Source organism: Budorcas taxicolor, chromosome 19 (genome assembly GCF_023091745.1).
Source record: "Budorcas taxicolor isolate Tak-1 chromosome 19, Takin1.1, whole genome shotgun sequence".
Classification (NCBI taxonomy): Eukaryota; Metazoa; Chordata; class Mammalia; order Artiodactyla; family Bovidae; genus Budorcas; species Budorcas taxicolor.
The window spans coordinates 12,599,004-12,620,547 of record NC_068928.1 but is presented as its reverse complement, the minus strand read 5'-3'; the positions used below and the strand labels follow the sequence as shown (position 1 = coordinate 12,620,547).

General features: G+C 37.2%; 1 protein-coding gene across 2 annotated transcripts in view; it reads right to left on the bottom strand.

Annotated features, from left to right (window-relative positions):
• USP32 (ubiquitin specific peptidase 32) overlaps positions 1–21,544 on the bottom strand; it is a 196,795-nt gene that overhangs the window by 53,636 nt on the left and 121,615 nt on the right. For both annotated transcript variants that reach the window (XM_052657209.1, XM_052657210.1), the window contains exons 6-10: positions 6,769–6,900; positions 4,805–4,912; positions 2,770–2,885; positions 2,177–2,239; positions 772–855 (exon numbers count right to left, since the gene is read on the bottom strand). In XM_052657209.1, coding sequence (XP_052513169.1) covers positions 772–855; positions 2,177–2,239; positions 2,770–2,885; positions 4,805–4,912; positions 6,769–6,900 — 503 coding nt within the window. The remainder of the gene's footprint in view (positions 1–771; positions 856–2,176; positions 2,240–2,769; positions 2,886–4,804; positions 4,913–6,768; positions 6,901–21,544) is intronic.

Sequence of the window (21,544 nt, the reverse complement as noted above, 5' to 3'; positions counted from 1 at the left end):
AGACCTTTTTATTTATAATGGAAGATCATGATAAAGACAAAGATACCAAACTTTTCTGACTTTCACAGGGGTGCTTTTATAAGGAAAGGAAAATAAGAAGAATCTAAAATATCACTATTAAGTCAACTTACATATTTATGAAAAACTATGAAAAATGGAAACCATAAACTATTTTTTAAAATGGGAGCAAGAGAAATATTTTAACTGAGAAAACAGTTAAAATCTGGCTGCTTATTCCTAGCAGCTATTCTTTCTTCCTTCTCCTTTGATCTTTTTTGGACGTTATAAAGAATTAGAAAAAAAAAGAAATAATTTTGCATCTAGGATAATCTCTTAACTAGAAAGATTGAATATTTTGTGAAAAATTTACAGGTGCTTATTTATGAACCATCTCTGTTCTACAGCCTTATGAGGGGTCTTTGAAGAAAAATAGCAATTATAATGGCTTTTACAATTTAAATTATTTTGTGTTTACATTCTGCTCTGTCATGAGTTTTAAGATAAACATAATCAGCTATATTCCACTTTTCTAACACTTCATGACTTTGAGAAACTTCAGTAGGCACTCATGCTTTATATCACCATCTTTCAGGTGGTATACAGGATAATGTAGTTTTTTAATAATATATGGTTTTGTAGCTTATAGGATAATGTAGTTTTCTAATAATATATGGTTTTGTAGCTTAGATGGCAGTAACTACTATGTAATGGAAAAGATGCAGAACTACTGGTATCACTGCCCTCTGTATCTGTCATTTACCTTAAACATACCTGGAAAAGTAGATTCAAAAATTCATTGGCAAGAACATTCTTCACACTCCAGATTTGATAGTCTTCTAGAGTAAGATGACCCATCTGAAAGAGAAACAGTATTTTAAAAGATCTCATATTAAGAATGCCCTCATTTTTTATTTGAGTAAAATCTGGTTTATTAAACTTTTAACGATTATTTGTCTGAAAGAAATCCAACAATTTAAGGCAGGTGCTATCTGTTCATCTGAGAAATAGGACAGCCAGGATAAATTTAAAAGTAACCAAACTTCGTTAAAGTAGTCAATGGCAATGAGGATAATTTATCACCAACCATCTTCTTCTTTCAACAACACCTGGGAAATAACTCACATTATCTTCTGGTTCAAACGTTACCTATGGAACCTACAAAAGGCCCCAGGTAGGGAAAATGAAGTATTTGCTAATTTTGAAAGCATTTTTACAGACTCTGGATTATGTGCTTTGATCCTAACAATTTTCTAAGACCTCCTTCTTAGAAATATCTAGCAACTTCATCAGAGTTCTTAGAGATTGAAAAGAACTTAATAAAAATAAAAAATGAGTATCTATATTATATTTCCCTAAAATACAATTTCATGTTACTCTTTTTTGGTTTCAAAGTATACCAAAAATTACATTTTTCATACATTCTGTAGGAAAATCACAGCAAGCTACAGGAGAAAACCTATTATAATATCCCTAACTAATAAGTGTTGTCAAACTAAGTTCAAGAATTTATTATTTGTAAAGTACACGCTTATTTCTATTACATGGTTATTCTGGGTGCTATTAAAGAACTCAGAAGAGACTTCTACCAATATTACTTTAGAAATTTTGTAAAACAATGTATGTATCCAGATTAAGACAGTCATTTCCATCATCTCCTTATGGTCCCTCCCAGTTGAATCACTCATCTGCAAAACCACTATATAACACCTATTACCATTTGCTGGTTTTGTCTCTATTCTCAAACTTCATATAAATGGAATCATACAATGTGTTTTCATTTTTCCAGCGTTTCCTTTGCTCAGTACAAGATTAGCCTTTCTGTAACTTATTAAAATGGGAGAAATAAAGATTATAAACTGTAGATGGCAAGGGCCGTGTATACTTAATTTTTATAACATGCCTACCTTATAAAATATAAATGTTTTTATGTACATAACACTTCAGTGGAGTTGTTTAAAGATGGAATAGGCTTTGCTTGCTTCGAAAGCACATATACTAAAATTGGAAATATAGAATGGGCTGTCTTTAGAGACAACTTGGAGGGACTGTAACCACTGGTCCAAATAAGCACTTGGTTGAGACAATGTAGAAGAGATTTAAATATATACGCCAGCTACATATACCAATTCAAAGTATGAGGTATTTTTAGAAAAAAATCAGTCCCAGCTGGACTCACCTTTGTGGTGTCATGTGCATTCAGTATGCCTTCTACAATGTCACATAGATCCATGTGTAATTCCTTAAAAACAGAAACCCAAAGAAGTAATTAGAAAAAAGCAGATATCATTTTTATTAGTCAGTGACTAAGTTTATGATGTTGGGCTTCCCTGGTGGCTCAGAGGTAAAGAATCTGCCTGCCAATGCAGAAGACATGGGTTCAATCCCTGGGTTGGGGAGATCCTAAGGAGAAGGAAATGACAACCCACTCCAGTTTTGGTGCCTGGGAAATCCTAGGGACACAGCAGCCTAGCCAGGCTACAGTCCATGGGGTTGCAAAGGAGTCAAACACAACTCAGTGACCAAGCAATAAGAAAAATATATGATATTTTGGTCAAATATTTATAATACATTCAGTTTATTAAATTTTCTAAGGCAAATTCTCTTCCCAATTTTGTACTTTTAACTACAGATATTTTGAGTAGGATAATATAGCAACTAGAAGTCAGAGCAAATCCTTTATTGTTGATCTCTTTAAAAGTTTTATTCACTCCATTTTCCTGTTGGTGTGAAGTTTACATGCACCAAAATGTATATACAAGCAGAATTTACCGGTATATCATCAGTGCGGTTGTCCTTCCAGACCTCTAAGAGTGCAACCACCATGTTTCTCAGCTCAGCCCTGGAGAGAACTCCATCACGGTCAACATCAAACACCTTGAAACAAACTAAACAAAAGAAACTCTTTTGGAGGGAAATCACTTTTATACTCTGAAGTACAATACATATTACTAGAAGCTACCCTAGTAAAATTACTAAGTTTCTCAAGCAAGTACATTCCGGATTAAGTTCTCATCTAGAGCAGAGTATGTCATGGAAGTCTGCTGAACTTGTAGGGCTTCCTGCACACATTTCTAAGTCTCTCTCTCCAAATCATTAGCCAGGCTGGAGAACCTTATCCTTCCCCCAAATCTACAGCTAAATTCCTTATAAACTGAAAAATATTAATAAGATCCAAGTTACTATAGTAAAAAGCCTCTTGATGAAAGTGAAAGAGGAGAGTAAAAAAGTTGGCTTAAAGCTCAACATTCAGAAAAACTAAGATCATGGCATCTAGTCCCATCACTTCCTGGCAAATACATGGGGAAACAGTGGAAACAGTGTCAGACTTAATTTTTTTGGGCTCCAAAATCACTGCAGATAGTGACTGCAGCCATGAAATCAAAAGACGCTTACTCCTTGGAAGAAAAGTTATGACCAACCTAGATAGCATATTCAAAAGCAGCGACATTACTTTGCCAAGAAACGTTCATTTAGTCAAGGCTATGATTTTTTCCAGTAGTCATGTATGGATGTGAGAGTTGGACTGTGAAGAAAGCTGAGTGCCAAAGAATTGATGCTTTTGAACTGTGGTGTTGGAGAAGACTCTTGAGAGTCCCTTGGACTGCAAGGAGATCCAACCAGTCCATCCTAAAGGAGATCAGTCCTGGGTATATCATTGGAAGGATTGATGCTAAAGCTGAAACTCCAATACTTTGGCCACCTCATGCGAAGAGTTGACTCATTGGTAAAGACCCTGATGCTGGGAGGGATTGGGGGCAGGAGGAGAAGGGGACAACAGAGGGTGAGATGGCTGGATGGCATCACCGACTTGATGGACATGAGTTTGGGTGAACTTTGGGAGTTGGTGATGGACAGGGAGGCCTGGCGTGCTGTGATTCATGGGGTCGCAGAGTCGGACATGACTGAGTGACTAAACTGAACAATTAGAAATACTAACATTTGCTAATTAACGTCAAATGAATCACTGTATCTTATTAACTTGCACTAGCAAAAAACAATTTTTAAAATATTAAGGCAATAATAAACCTCAACTGAGAAGCAAAGATGTCAGTCTATTTAGTATTTGAACTTTAATGGAAACAAATAATCTATCATAAAGTCACATTGGAATAATAGTATACTATATCAAAGAAGAAAAAAGAATTCTAACAAGTAACATATGCAAAATAGGGAACATTTGTGAAACTGTATTTTTGAAAGACACAGAGATAATGACTTTTGTAAATATATTAGAATTAGATTCCAATTAAATGTAAACATATTTTCTCAGATATGGTTAAGATTTATTAAAGCAATATACTAATGCTTATAAATTATGGCATAACATTTTTAGCTAGGTTTAAAAGACTTTTAGTATTTAATAAAATTGTGTTTTGATCATAAATTTCATTTTGTTAATTAGGTATTAATGTATAGAAGTGACAGAAAATAAATTATAATTCAAGTCATGTAAAATGCAAAATTTTCTATATAGACTACCAGAAAATATTTTCTAAATGCTTAACATTTTCAAAGATATCATGATCGATGTAGTTCATTTATTATGAATTGCAACCTCATCTGGAAAATCAACCCCATTACTAATGACAAAGATTCCAAATCACTCCACAGTAAAAAAAAAAAAAAAAAAAAAAAAAAAAAGATGACTAAATCCTTACAGTGACTTCACTAGAACTTCAACATAGATATTTGCCAAAGTAATGAAAATTTAAGTCTTAATCCACAGATGATTTCTACATGAATGAATGCTGATATTTTTCTCCTTATCATTTGCAAATTTTGTGACAATGTTTAACATACTCACATTTTTGTCTTTCTGCCAGAGGTCCTCTGCAACAAGCTGATAACCCACAGGATATCTCCTTAAAATCTATGTGATTATCACGATTTTCATCAAAAGCATTAAATAAACCTGTAAAATAGGAAAAGACAACATAAATCAGAATCAACAAATTTCCTAATGTTAATGACATGTTTCTGAAAGGAGGCATGACTTTTCCCCATAAACTACTGAATTAAAAATAAAAGTTTATCAGTAGCTCCCACTGTCTCAGGAAGGTTTTTTTTCCCTGATATAATTATAAAACTTAACTTTTTAACAGAAAATACATTACTATCATTTAGTGTTTGGTTCTGTTTGCCTGCCTGTCTCTATCTTATATCAAATCCTATAGCTAGAAATGACTATAGTATGTAAAAAGTAAAAACAAATTAAAAAAATTAAGAACCGGAGAAAAAAAAAAAAGCCAGAGACCACAACTATCCTTATTTGGAAAGAATGAGAAGAAAAAGGAAAAAAGAAGAAAAGTTGAACTGCATATATCAAAGATATACTGTGCTGTTATTAATAAGCTCCATTAAGCTCTTTCTTGAGGCAAAAAAAAAATAATACACTATAAGAGAAAGAAATTCTGTATTGCAGTCTTCTTTGTGCTACTTAATATTATAAATACTTTAAATTTCAGAAATAAAAGGAAATTTATAATATAATCAGTGGTTTTCAAACTTTTAATATGACATGGAAATGAAATAATTTTTTTTCAAATAAAATGACTTATCACTCTCTAATTCTAAAAGTTTAAAAACACAACTGCACTTCTGAAGTAGCTGATGTCCTATCTGTTCTGGTTCCCCTAACAAGTATTTCTGAAATACACAGGGAATGTGAAGAATACAGATAGTCTACAAGACTCTACTTCTGTGCCCTCAGTTTAAAGAGAAGGAAAATCATAGCTAACGAGGAGTTAAACAACTTGCCAAAAGAAAGTTTAACAAGGTCTGAACCAGAAGAAAAACCCAAGTATTCAGACTCCATATGTGGTTTCTGTGATATCACCCGACAACTACTGTTTACATTTCCATCTTTTTAAGTGATAGCAATGAGAAATTTAGGGCTAAGTGAGAACTGTAGATATGGTCCAGTCCAGTGGTTTCCTAATCTTTTTTTGGGTGGTGGAAGGAGTGACACTACAGTGGAACCTTTTTCTTCTTTTTTTAAAATTTTTGCTGTGCCATGCACAGGATCCTACTTCTCAACCAGAAATTGAACCCAGGCCCGTGGCAGTGAAATCGAGGAGTCCTAACTGCTGGACCGTTAGGGAATTCCCCAGTGAACCTTCTTATGTGAAAGAAAAATTGTGGAGGTTCTTGAGCTGAGGCAGAGGTGGGGCTGTATGTGGAAGTCCAGAGCTTTCCCTGCTCAGTGGCCACCTCCCTAACCCCTGCACTACAGGAGTGAGTTTCTGAGGCACCCATAGGAGTAGTTTCATAACCACTGTCATGGTCAAAACATTTTATTTATGAGAATACACAGGTGAGAGGGAGGCTTCCCAGGTGGACCTAGTGGTAAAGAACCTGCTTGCCAATGCAGGAGCCGCAAGAGAACCTAGGTCCCTGGGTTGGGAGAATTCCCTGGAGGACGGCATGGCATCCCCCGCCAGTATTCTTGCCTAGAGAATCCCATGGACAGAGGAGCCTGGCAGGCTACAGTCCATGGGGCCAAAGAGCTGAACATGACTGAGCGACTAATTAGCACATATGTACAGATGAGAGAACTAAACTGATTTATGCAAGGTTACCTAAGTAGAATAGGATGCTCAAGACTATAATCTTAATTTCCCATTTAATTTTCCTCCCCACTGAACTATTTGCAAGAAACCTGCAAACCTATAACATTATGGCCTTTTAGAGTAAAGATGTATTGGTTAGAAATAAAAGCTGGTCTCATGTGTTTAGCAAGGAACATCATAGAAACATAATGATTCCTACCTTCACTTAGAGATGGACGAATTGGTGGTGAAACCAATGGGCCAAATGTCTCTAAATCAAATCGTCCAGTTCGGGATTGAGCCTTCAGCAACCAATAGCGTTTCTCCAGATCAATGATGTCTGATTCCTCCACTGAGAGTCAAATCAAACAACATCATAAAACCTCAGTCTTCTCTTCTAGGCAGTTAGTTAGCTCATCCTGATAATGCAGCTTTTAAGGATATATTTTAATTTCTCAGTTATACTGCTAACAACTACCTAAAACAAAACTCTGAAAAACAAACACATTATACCTAAAATGAAATGAAAAGTAAGCCAAATTAACATGAAACAGGTTTTATTTTATTTATTTATTTATTTATTTATTGAAACAGGTTTTAAAATGGAATTTTTTTCGCGGAAGGCTGTTTTAAGTCCAACATGTAAATAGTAAACAACTGAGATGTTTCATTCTGGTTTCCCACAACATTTTTGGTAATATTTAATCTCTATCCTGGATTTGATGATTTTTTATATAGATATATATATATATATATTTTTTTTTTCCTTTTCTTTTCTCTCCTGGCTGTACTGTAAACACCCAAACAGAAGGATTCCATGTCTGATTCATACTGTTGATATGGTAACTACTTACACATTGAATACTTATTAAAGAAACAAAAAGAACAGGATAAAAGATGTTAAAAGTAATGAAGTTCCCTTCGATGTTCACCTGAAACTACCACAACACATTGTTAATTGGCTAATTCCCATTATATAATAAAAAATTAAAGATATATATTAAAACCCCCCAAATTATGAAGTCAATAAACAAGAAAGAAAGATTAGAATTTATAATGTGATAGGTAATAGGGGCATCATGAAAACATGATCAGATTTTTCTCCTCATTCATCAGAAAATGCATTTTTTTAAAAAAAATCACAGATAATCTCTAACTATGGTTACATTCTATATGTGTGGTTTTCTTCCTTCCAAGGAACAAAGACTGAAAAAATTACTAGAATCTCAGGGACCTGTAAGGCAATATCAAAAGTGCCGCAAGGCTTCCCTGGTGGCTCAGTGGTAGGAGTCCCCTGCCAATGCAGCAGATTGGGTTTGATCTCTGGTGCAGGAAGATCCCATGTGTTGTGAGGCAACGAAGCACATGTGCCGTGACTACTGAGCGTGCTCTCCACAGCCTGTGCTCTGCAGCTACTGAGTCCTGCTCACTGTAGAGCCCATGGTCCACAAGAATCCCTCTCACTGCAACTAGGCAGTAGCCCTCAAAACTGGAGAAAAGCCTGCGCAGCAGCAAAATTCAGCACAGCCAAAAATAAAATAAAAATTTTTTTAAAGCACAGCATATATATTATTGGGGTCCCAGAAAAGAGTGGGCAGAAAATGTTTAAAACAATTAACAGCTGAAAAATTTTCAAATTTGATAAAAACTATAATCCTATAATCCAGAAGTTTAGTGAACCCTGTGTAAGAAAAATTCAAAGAAAACCAAACCAAGGTAAGATGTAATCAAGTTGCTGATAAAGAAAAACATCTCTAAAGCAGCATGAGAGAGGAGAAAAAATACATTATAACCAGGGGAATTAAGCAATGATTTCTCTTCAGAAACAAGGCAGCCAGAAGACAATGGGGACAGGGGGAGGGGAAGAGGACTAAAAAGGAGAAAAAAAACTAAAATTCTATTAATCTCAAATTCTATAACCTATGAAAACTCCTTCAAAAAAAAAAGGTAAAATAAAGCATTTTTTGACAAACAAAAGCTGAGAGAATTCATCAACAGCAGAACTATACCAAAAAGAATATAAAAAGATGTTCTTCAGATTAAGTGATACCAGATGGAAACCACTATCTATACAAAGGAATGATGAAAACAAGAAATGCTTGGCTCCTAACGTCTATCTGATATCATTAATCGTAACAGATTGTGGGTGGGCGTTTAGATGCAGCTCTGGTTAGATGAAGTATACCTCTAGTTCAAATGTTCTGAAGGTGAGCTCATATTTCTATTCCAGAGAGCCCAGAAACTACCAGTTTTTAAATGTAGAGGTCTACAAATTTTAGCCTCATTGGCTGCATGCATGTTTGTATAAATGTTTTATTAGCACACAATAACATTTACAGACAGAGTTTATGGTTACTAATATGTTACAATGGCAGAGTTGAATAATTGTAATGAAGAGCCATATGGCCCACAAGTCTGAAATATTTACTGCCTTTTTAAGAATATGTTTGCCATCCCTGAATTGAAATTGCACAACCACAAGACTCCAACTCCATAAAATGACAGCACCTGAGGACCCCAGAGTCTTCAGACTGCAACCTTCAAAGATTCTGAGACTTCAAAACTGTGAGCCCATGAAACTGCCAGCCCATGAAACAGCCTAGCTTCAGTCTCAGGAAAATTTCCATAGGACAGAACTACTGTCTGGAGATGATTATCTCCTGACTTTGTGAGGGTAACACAGGCAGAGATCTCAAGGAGCCAAGGGGTCCAATCATGGAGAAAAAACACTTTATAGAGAAGGAACAAGGATAGAGGCTTTGAGATGAGAGCATGCCTTGAAAGCTCAAGGAAGAGAAAGAACAAGAGTGGCTAAAGTGAAGTTAGTAAGCGGAGGGAATAATAATAGTCTTGATGAAAGTGAAAGAGGAGAGTGAAAAAGTTGGCTTAAAGCTCAACATTCAGAAAACTAAGATCATGGCATCTGGTCCCCTCACTTCCCGGGAAATAGATGGGGAAACAGTGGAAACAGTGTCAGACTTTGTTTCTTTGGGGCTCCAAAATCACTGCAGATGGTGATTGCGGCCATGAAATTAAAATACGCTTACTCCTTGGAAGGAAAGTTATGACCAACCTAGATAGCATATTCAAAAGCAGAGATATTACTTTGCCAACAAAGGTCCACCAGGTCAAGGCTATGGTTTTTCCAGTGGTCATCTATGGATGTGAGAGTTGGACTGTGAAGAAGGCTGAGTGCCGAAGAACTGATGCTTTTGAACTGTGGTTTTGGAGAAGACTCTTGAGAGTCCCTTGGACTGCAAGGAGATCCAACCAGTCCATTCTAAAGGATATCAGTCCTGGGTGTTCTTAGGAAGGAATGATGCTAAAGCTGAAACTCCAGTACTTAGGCCACCTCATGCGAAGAGTTGACTCATTGGAAAAGACTCTGATGCTGGGAGGGATTGGGGGCAGGAGAAGGGGACGACAGAGGATGAGATGGCTGGATGGCATCACCGACTCAATGGACATGAGTTTGGGTGAACTCTGGGAGTTGGTGATGGACAGGGAGGCCTGGCATGCTGTGATTCATGGGGTCACAGAGAGTCAGACATGACTGAGCAACTGAACTGAACTGAAGGAGAGAGTAGGAGGAGATAAAGTCAGCAAGAAAATGGTGGTCAGATTATACAGGCCACTGGAAGGATTCTGATTCTAAGTAAAACTATGAACCACTGGAGGGTCTGAAGCAGAGGAGTGCCATGATCCAACCAACAGCCACTTTTGACTGCTGAGTTAGGAATAGCCTGGTGGGCAGCTAAGAAGAGAAGTGTGTTTAAATCAATACATGCAGTTAAAAAACATAAAGACTACAATAGATTAACAAGTACAAGACATACAATTCATAAAAATGGGGAGAACTTTTCACTAAGAATAAAACGTCATTTGAAAAGAACAATTTAAACAGAATCACGCTACTTCTCTGCTTCAAAACTTTTTAACCCTCTTTCCCAAGATAGCATGGCTATTTCCACAGGTCCTTCAGATCTTTTCTCTTATGTCACATTCTCAGATCTTCCAAAGTCCATCCCATCCAATGACATTCCTCCACCCCTTTCCTTCTTTATTTACTTTGCTCTCTACGACTCATTTGTTTTGTTTATTGCTGTCTCCTCCAACTAGAACATATACTCCTTGTAGGCAGGTTTTTGGGTCTATTTTATTCTTTGCTATGTTCTAAAACTTAGAATAATATCTGGTACATTTTGAGCATTCCATAAATATTTTTTAATGGAAAAATAGCTTACAAGTTACCTGGGAAGACAAGAACAATGTATTTTAAATTTCCAGTGACTTCAAAGGATTCATTCTTACACTTAGCAGTTTTAATAAAAATTTCAGGGAGAAACTTGTCCTTATCAGCAAGAGATCTAAGAGATAGTCAAATCAACGTATGTACTGTACTGCATTTATGTAATTATCATAGTCATAAAAACTGGTTAATAAGTGAAAACATATTCCACCAACTTACATAAAATTTTAAGGAAAAAACTACTCCTTTGGCTTGACCTTCAAGGGGCTCCCGGGACAGAAAGCTAATGTTTCTCTGTCTTTCCTTCCTATCCCCTACTCTACTCTGACGCTCACTATGTCTAAGATCTAAAAGAGAGTATTTACTTAAAGGACTGAGGAATGACTTTTTTTTTTTTAAACAAAAAATAAAAATCCTTTGCTGGGAGAACAAAATTTTGTACACATCATCTTATACATCAGTAAATGAAAGAAGTGAGATTTTCAGAAAGACACTCTTCTAATTTATTCTTAAGTAGAAAGAAAAGTTCATGGGAATAACTATATACCTGCCATAGCTGAAAACAAAACAGGCTTTGAGTCACGTAATTAGTCCCCACAATTTACAAAGACGAATGCTCTCCTGGAAAGTTCTTGCCTTGCCTATCCTAGAACATATACTCTTAAAACCTATGGAGAAGGAGTCCAGGAGCAACAATGAAGTTCCCCTACACTTGAAGTAAGGGCTTTCCTGGTGGCAGTAGAGAATCTGCCTGCAAAGTGGGAGACCTAGGTCTGATTCCTGGCTCTGGAAGATCCCCTGGAGAAGGAAATGGCAGCCCACTCCAGTATTCTTGCCTAGAAAATCCCATGGACAGAGGAAACTATCAGGCTACAGTCCATGGGGTTGCAAAGAGTCAGACACTGCTGAGTGACTAAATCAAAAGCAGTCACATTCCCTTCCCACTTCTTGAAGTAAAGGAAACTAATCACGTATTATTTACTAAAAGTAATAAGTAACTGAGTGATAAGGATATAAGATAATGTGTTTTATGAAGTTAAAAAATGAAAATACTAATAACACTAAATTGATTTAAAAATTTGTATTACTTGTTTTTATTGAACTATTGATACATTTTACATTTTGCTGCATGAAAAATATTTAAAATGTAGGTAATCAAAAAAAGGAAAAGGAAACATAGTTCTTTGGCTTCATTTAACTATAATGATAAATGTACTTGATCGTCACCTGGGTTGTTTGGGAATATTACATCTAATAATTTCATTCTATCATCTATACCATTGTATGATTTTTCACATTACACAAAATCCTAGTTCAGAGGGATTTTTTTTGCTATGCCTTGTGGCTTGCAGGATGCAGAATCTCAGTTCCCCAACCAGGGACCAAACCCAGGCAGCAACAATGAAAGTGCTGAATCCTAACCACCAGGGAACTTCCCCTAGTTCAGTTTTAAATAATCAATGGGATGAATTCATTTTTAAGATTTTACAGAAAAATCATCAAAAGTGAGTGAAAGTCACTCAGTCATGTTTGACTCTGCGACCCCATGGACTATATGGTCCATGGAATTCTTCAGGCCAGAATACTGGAGTAGGTAGCCTTTCCCTTCTCCAGGGGATTTTCCTGACCCAGGAACTGAACAGAGGTCTCCTGCATTGCAGGCGGATTTTTTTTTTTTAACCAACTGAACTATCAGGGAAGCCCAAAATCATCAAAAAAGATGACACAATAAAAGATACAATTTTCACACAAGGTACATGTCTCCGGTACATACAATATAACTATCATATATTTTTTCTTATTTAACCAAATAACAAATATATTACATCCATACTACATTCATTACTATAATGTAACCTCTTGATGAATCAACCTTTGCAAAGGTTCAATTACTTTGCAACTGGAATTGATTTTTAAAATTATATGAAACTTCTATGAGTTGTCAGCTGAACTGCTGAGAAAAAAAATAACTTCATTTTCACTTAAAGAAGTTAGAGGTAATAATTGCAGTAGTTACTCTATTTGTAATTCATACATCAATACCAAAACTTCTATTTTATTTGCTAAACAGGAATGAATTTATCACCCACCTATGGGTATAATTTTTTCTGGTTCACAACAGTAGCATAACATATTCCCAACAGTCTAAGTAGTTCTTGGCCTGCTCTTTGGGCCATCCTAATCAAGTCCCACCTTACCGGAAGGCTCCAGCTGCAGAAAGTGCTTTTTAATGCCAGAATTGGATTCTCATTTAAAAACAAAAATAAGGCTCAGGAAAATGCCAAGTATTTTCAAAGAGTAATACAGTTCTGCAACATTTCTGAGAAAGCAACCTGTTCTCAAAAGCAATGACCTTCTGCAATCTACTTAGGCTTTACATCATTACAACCAGATAAGAAGATAATGAAGAGGATATTGAAGAAGGGACATGAAGATTTACTAGACAGTTGATGACTGAACAATCACTCAAGTACTTTTTGCTTACACAAAGGAGGTCGTAACATTGCAAACTAAAATGTGGCAAGGTAACATACTAATATGTATATTTTAGTTGAGATAATAAAATAGAGACTACATAAATTTGACTCAGATAAGAAAAGAAAAACAATGAAAAAGAGTTCAGTGGCCCTAAAATTAGCCCCAAATATTTATAAATTATCTCAGGATCTAGATTCTATTATTTGAAACACATATTTACAGAAAGAATTAGCACACATATTTTCTTCTAAATAATATACCTGAACTCTATGAAAATATGATCATCATTAAGGAAAATAATTCTCAATTTAAAACACAGTCCTTAAAAATCATAGTTCTTCTAATTACCTATTTCACTGCTGGTAAATGGGCAATCTCAATGATCTTGCTGGATCCAATGAAATTAATTATTAAAGAGAAATTCAAAATAATAATCATTTGAAGGTATCCCAAGGGGGGAAAAAAAGGAAATTGGAAAAGTGAGCCTGCAAGGCTGTCCAAAGTAAGTCTGAGGAAGATGGCTCACCGCAACCACAACTACCCCACGAGCACCTCCTTTTACCTGCAATCACAAACTACTCATACAAGATTAAAGAAGCAAAATGACTGCGCTGCGTGTCAATAAACTGTCTTCAAATCCTAAAGTGATAATAATATGCACTCTAGGTTCTCACATTCCAATTTCAGCACCTCTTCGCTATTTGATCTTGAGAAAAGTTTCTTTAACTCTTCATAGCTGTGGTTTCCTCATTTTTGGAATGGAGAGAAAATTAACTCCAGAGGTGGTACAGGCTTAAATGAGACAATGTACCAGGAGCACAGTGCTTCCTTTAGTGAGTGCTCAGTCTGCATGTGGTAAACTGGAACCTTCCTAAAATGGCAACCCACTCCAGTGTTCTTGCCTGGAGAATCCCAGGGATGGGGGAGCCTGGTGGGCTGCCGTCTATGGGGTTGCACAGAGTCGGACACGATTGAAGCGACTTAGCAGTACCAGCAGCAGCAAACATTTTTGGGGGGGCTTCCCTGGTGGCTCAGAGGTTAAAGTGTCTGCCTCCAATGCAGGAGACCCAGTTTCGATCCCTGGGTCGGGAAGATCCCCTGGAGAAGGAAATGGTAACCCACTCCAGTATTCTTGCCTGGAGAATCCCATGGAGGGAGAAGCCTGGTAGGCTACAGTCCATGGGGTCACAAAGAGTCGGATATGACTGAGCGACTTCACTTTCACTTTCCTAGAAGTTTTGATATGAAAAAAATGAGGTACAGACAGAACATCTAAGAGTTGACCAGGGAAAGGAAAAAAAAGTGTAGCAGAAGGATATTACAAACAAAGGCAAAACACGTGTAAAAATCTCTATGGAAAACAGGTAGTATTACGTTGGTGCAAAAGTAATTCCAGTTTTGCAATGTTGCACTTTGCCATTTGATACTGGAATATATTCTTAAATAAATGTGGCTATGTTATACATCATTTTAATGTGCATTTCTCACTTTACTTTTTTTTGCTAATGACTTATTACTTGATGTGTATTTTATATTTATTTTATACTAGGGAAATGATGTCAGGCAAAAAGCAAATCTGAGTGATTTTCTTATTCACATTCAAAATAGGTTATACAGCAGCAGACATAACTTGGAACATCAACAATGCATTTGGTCCAGGACCTGCTAACTAACGTACAGTGCAGTGGTGTGCTCTTTGCAAAGGAGACAAGAGTCTTGAAGATGAGGAGTGTAGTGGCCAGCCATCAGAAGTTGACAACAACCATTTGAGAACGATCATCAAACCTGATCCTCTTACAACTACATGAGAAGTTGCTGAAGCACTCAACACTGACCACTCCATAGTCATTTGGCATTTGAAGCAAACTGGAAAGATGAAAAAGCTCGATAAGTGTGTGCTGCATAAACTGACAGCAAATTTTAAAAATCATCATTTTGAAGTGTTGTCTTCTTCTATTTTACCCAACAAAATAAACCATTTCTCGATAGGACTGTGATGTGCAACGAAGAGTGGATTTTATATGACAACCAGCGACGACCACCTCACTGGCTGGACTGAGAAGCTACAAAACACTTCCCAAAGCCAAACTCGAATGAAAAAAAGGTCACGATCACTGTTTGCTGGTCTGCTGCCTGTCTGACCTACTACATCTTTCTGAATTCCAGCGAAACATTACGTCGGAAAAGTGTGCTCAGCAAACTGATGAGAAAACTGCAATGACTACCGCGGGTACTGGTCCACAGAATGGGCCCAATTCTCCACGACAAGGACCGACAGCACACCATACAACCAATGCTTCAAAAGTCGGATAAGCTGGGCTATGAAATTTTGCCTCATCTGCCATATTCACATGACCTCTTGCCAACTATCACTTCTTCAGGCACCTCAACAGCTTTTTGCAGGTAAAATGCTCCACAACCAGGAGGAGGCACAGAACACTTTCCAAGAATTCCTAGAATCCCAAAGTACAGATTTTTATGCTACAGGAATAAACAAACTTGACTGTAATGGGTCCTATTTTGATTAATAAAGATGTGTTTGAACCTAGTTATAACGATTTAAAATTCATGGTCTGAAACCGCAGTTACATTTGCACCAACCTAATAATAGGACAGACAAGCAAAAACAAAGAATAACCATTGTATTCTGCTATAATTCAAAAAAAAAAAAAGGAAAAGGAGAACCTATAAGAAGGATTTATGCTATGGACCCATGATAAAAGACAAAAAACAAGAAAGAACTTTACTTTCCAGTGAGTGACACCTTCCCACCCCCTGCCAAAAAAAAACAAACCAGGAATGTTAAAAATGGCAATTCAACCTAGAATTAGTAGACAGTTCAGTTAGAATGTAGGCATTCCAAAGCATCTAAAGGATGAGCCTTCAAATTCAAGCAGAGCTTCCAAACTGTGTTTAGACAGGACTGTGCATGTACAATAGTAGGGGATTCAATACACTAAATTTGTAAAAAGTTCATTAAAGCAAATTACATTTGGAGTTTATAGTCTGTCTCCAAAGTTCAACACTATGTGATGCTAAATAATAATGAACAAAATGGGTGAGGAAAGGGCACTACAAGGAAAAAAACCAATGATTAGTTAGTCTTAGAAAGTAGAATCTTCTTTCAGATATCAATAATAATGATGACAACAACAATAAAATCTGTAAGAAACTATTTCAAATATTTAAACTATATAGAAAATGTTTAAGTTATCTATACATGTTCTCCAATTTGGAATATCATCAAAATGTGTAAAAATTAACTTGTCAATAAAACACTGTATATATATTAACATTTGACAAAAAAGATCTTTTTAGGAAATCTAATCTTAGGTATTTAAGTAGCAAATTACAAAATAAAAACATATCATAAAAATCTGTTGTTGATAAAAATCTGTTGAACAATTTGACCTTTTGGCTGAAGTTCTAATTCATGAAATTCCCTGGCAGTCCAATAGTTAGGGCTCAGTGCTTTCACTGAGTCCCTGGTTGCGGAACTGAAATCCTGCACTGTGGGTGGCATGGCCAGAAATCCAAAAAGTTCTAATTCAATTTCTTAAATTTAAATAAAAGTAAAGTAACAACAGTTTGGAATCTTAAGTTCTAAAAACTACTGGCCATGACAAAATCTAAAATCTTGTAAATCAAATCAGCTAATTAGTCTAAACTCTGTACTGAATATACAGTATTCAGTGTGTAATAATATAAACAGTGACCCAGTTTCATCTGTGATATACATAAAAGAGAAAAAATTTGATTAAAAATGGCAGATGTTCAACTTACTGGACTTCAAGTTTTACTGTATAATCGTAAAGTGAAAAAGTAAATGCATCTGTACTCTAACATAAATGTTATTTACAAGTGAAAACTTATAACTCCTTTTTGTTTCCTAGATACCTTGGCTTATTACACAAATTGAAATGGAGTCACTGATGCTTTAAAATAAATATCTACTTATAAATGATAAGTTAATAACATTCTCTATTTTTATCCCAATTTTCCACATTCCTAATATATTATTTGAAGATTAATGTACCAAATATTTTTGAGTGGAAAACCCTGCAACGTGGTCCACAGTGAACTGCTTAGCCAGAAGCTTAGAATTTATAACTAATACAACAAATCACAGTCATCAGAATATAAACCTGCCCATGTCAGAATTTCTATAAGAAATGTAGCAGTAGTTCTGATGTTATGATAATGCTTTCGTAAGAAAGTCCACTAAGAAAGCAGCTATTTGCTGAAGCCAGGAGCAACGGAGTTGTCTGTTATACCTTTATTTTTATAAATTGTAAAGAAAAGGAAAGCAAATTGGTAAGGGAAACATTTTCTTCCTATTGACATGGATGAGTTAATCTTTGTAGTGATCTACAGTTCTCTGTTAGAAAATTGCTTGTTCCCAAAACAATTTCTAGAAAATTGCTTATTCCCAAAACAATTGCTCTCTGAGAAAGTGGGATGAAGCTCACTGACATTTCCTAGCCAAGTGTTTACTAATACAAGAGGATGAAGGGAATCCCTTGATGGTCCACTTGTTAGGACTCTGTGCTTCCAATGCAGGGGACACAGGTTCAATCCCTGGTCAGGGAACTAAGATCTCACATGCCTTGCAGCACCTCCAAAAAAAAAAAAAGGATGCACATTCATTGTAAAGCACAAATTCTATACCAGACACAATGCTGAGTCCTTTAAAAAAGGTAACATTTCACCTAGCACCATATGCTACTGGAAATGTTGTTTCAGTAAAAGGATTATTTTGAGTTGAAGGCAAATGAGAAGCAGCAGATATAAGAAAAGCTCTCTAGTTCCCCCTACTGGCCTAATTTGAAAAGATGGCTTCCCGACCCCTCTAGCAGGACCCAGGGAAAGGAGCAGTGATCTCCACAAGAGACTGAGCCAGACCTGCCGCTGAGTGTTTGAGTGTCTCCTGTGGAGGCACCTGTCAGCAGTGTTCTGCTTCGAGGACAGAGGCTCTGGCTGCAGCAGACTTGGGAGGCACGGCGTATGGCATACGTCCTCTTGGAGGAGGTCACCATTAGCTCCACTATAGAGCTGCCGAGCAAACGACAAACTGGAGAACAATTATAACAAAGAAGTTCCTGCACTCTTGGAAAAATTCTGGCGCCCACAACAGATTTCCCAACCTGGGGATCCAGCAAAAGGACCGAGATCCCTCAGGGAATCTGACTTTGAAGGACAGTGGGATTTGACTACAGAACTTCCACAGGACGGGGAAACATTCTAGGAGGGCACAAACACAACACTGTGAACACCGGGACCCAGCAGAAAGGAGCAGTGAGCCCACAAGAGATGCAGTCAGACTCACAAGTGAGCATCCAGGAGCCTCCGGGGGAGGTGTGTGTCCACAGCAGCCTGTCTTGAGGTCAGAGGCACTGACTACAACAGACAGTCCTGAGAGCTGCAGCATGCTGGCTCCTTTTGAAGGAGGTTGTCAGTACCCCTAACATAGTTTGGCCTCACTGAAAGATGAACTCCCCAGGTCAGTAGGTGACCAATATGCTACTAGAGAAGAGTGGAGAAATAACTCCAGACAGCATGAAGAGGCTGAGCCAAAATGGAAACAATGTCCAGTTGTGGACCTCTGGTGGTGAAAGTAAAGTCTGATGCTATAAACAATACTGCATAGGAATCTGGAATCAAGGTAAATTAGAAGTGGTCGAACAGGAAATGCTAAGAGTGAACACTGACATTTTAGGAATCAGAGAACTAAAATGGACAGCAATGGGTGAATTTACTTCAGATGAACCTTAAATCTACTACTGTGGGCAAGAATCCCTCAGAAGAAATGCAGTAGCCATCATAGTCAACAGGAGTCTGAAATGCACTACTTGGGTGCAATCTCAAAAATGATGCAATGATCTCTGTTCATTTCTAAGCCAAATCACTCAGTATCACAGTAATTCAAGTTTATGCCTCAACCACTAATGCGGAAGAAGCTGAGGTTGAACAGTTCTATGATGACCTATGAGACCTTCTAGAACTAACACCAAAAAAAGATGTCCTTTTCATCACAGGGGACTGGAATGCAAAAGTAGGAAGTCAAGAAACACCTGGAGTGCAAGTTTGGCCTTGGAGTATAAAATGAAGCAGGGCAAAGGCTAACAGAGTTTTGCCAAGAGAATGCACTGGTCACAGCAAACCCCCTTTTCCAACAACACAAAGAAACAACTCCACACACAGATATCGCCAGATAGTCAATACCAAAATCAGACTGATTATATTCTTTGCAGCCAAAGATGGAGAAGCTCTATACAGTTAGCAAAAACAAGACTGGGAGCTGACTGTGGCTCCGATCATGAACTCCTTATTGCAAAATTCAACTTAAATTGAAGAAAGTAGAGAAAACTACTAGGCCATAACAGTAGGACCTAAATCAAGTTCCTTATGATTATACAGTGGATGTGACAAATAGATTCAAGGGATTAGAACTGATAGAGTGCCTGAGGAACTATGGACAAATGCTCGTAACACTGTACATGGGGCAGTGATCAAAACCATCCCCAAGAACCAGAAATGCAAAAAAGGCAAAATGGTTCTCTGAGGAGGCCTCACAAATAGCTGAGAAAAGAAGAGAAGCTAAAGGCAAAGGAGAAAAAGAAAGACATACCCACCAAAATGCTGAGTTGCAAAGAATAGCAAGGAGAGATAAGAAAGCCTTCCTCAGGGACCAATGCAAAGAAATAGAGGAAAACAACAGAATGGGAAAGACTAGAGATCTCTTCAAGAAAACCAGAGATATCAAGGGAATATTTCATGCAAAGATAGGTACAATAAAGGACAGAAACAGTATGGTCTAGCAGAAGATATTAAGAAGAGGTGGCAAGAATACACAGAAGAACTATACAAAAAAGATCTCAATGACTCAGATAACCATGATAGTGTGATCACTCACCTACACATTCCGGAGGGCCAAGTCAAGTGGGCCTTAGGAAGCATTACTACAAACAAAGCTAGTGGAATGACGGTATTCCAGCTGAGCTATTTCAAATCCTAAGAGATGATGCTGTTTAAGTGCTGCAATCAATATAACAGCAAATTTGGAAAATCCAGCAGTGACCACAGGACTGGAAAAGGTCAGTTTTCATTCCAATCCCAAAGAAAGGCAGTGTCAAAGAATGTTCAAGCTACCGCACAATGGTACTCATTTCACACGCTAGCAAAGTAATGCTCAAAATTCTCCATGCTAGGCTTCAACAGTATGTGAACCAAGAATTTCCAGATGTTCAAGAGGGATTTAGAATAAGCAGAGGAATCAGAGATCAAATTGCCAAAATCCGATGGATCATAAAAAAAGCAAGAGAATTCCAGAAAAACAACTACTTCTGCTTCACTGACTTATGCAAAAGCCTTTGACTGTGTGCATCACAAACAGTGGCAAATTCTTAAAAAGATGGGACTACCAGACCATCTCACTTGTCTCCTGAGAAGCACGTATGCAGGTCAAGAAGCAATTGTTAGAACCAGGTATGGAACAATGGACTGGTTCCAAACTGGGAAAAAAGTACTGTATATTGTCACCCTGCTTACTTAACTTATATGCAGAGTACATACATTATTCGAAATCATGGGCTGGATGAAGCAGAAGTTGAAATCAAGATTGCCGGGAAAGTATCAATAACCTCAGATATGCAGATGACATCACCCTTATGGCAGAAAGTGACGAGGAACTAAAGATCCTCTTGATAAAGGTGAAAGAGGAGAGTAAAAAAGCTGGCTTAAAACTCAACACTGAAAAAACGAAGACCATGGCATCTGGTCCCATTACTTCATGGCAAACAGATGGGGAAATAATGAAAACAGTGACAGACTTTACTTTCTTGGCCTCCAAATCACTGCAGATGGTGAGTGCAGCCATGAAATTAAAAGACGCTTGCCCCTTGGAAGAAAAGCTATGACAAACCTAGAAAGTGTATTAAAAGCAGAGATATTACTTTGCCAACAAAGATCCGTACAGTGAAAGCTATGGTTTTTCCAGTAGTCATGTATGGATGTGACAGTTGGGCCATATAGAAGGTTGAGCACTGAAGAACCAATCCTTTTGAACTGTGGTGCTGGAGAAGACTCTTGAGAGTTCCTGGGCTGCAAGGAGATCAAACCAGTCCATCCTAAAGGAAATCAACCCTGAATATTAATTGGAAGGACTGCTGCTGAAGCTCCAATACTTTGGTCACCTGATGCAAAGAACTGACTCATTAGAAAAGACCCTGATGCTGGGAAAGATTGAAGGCAGGAGGAGAAGGGGAAGACA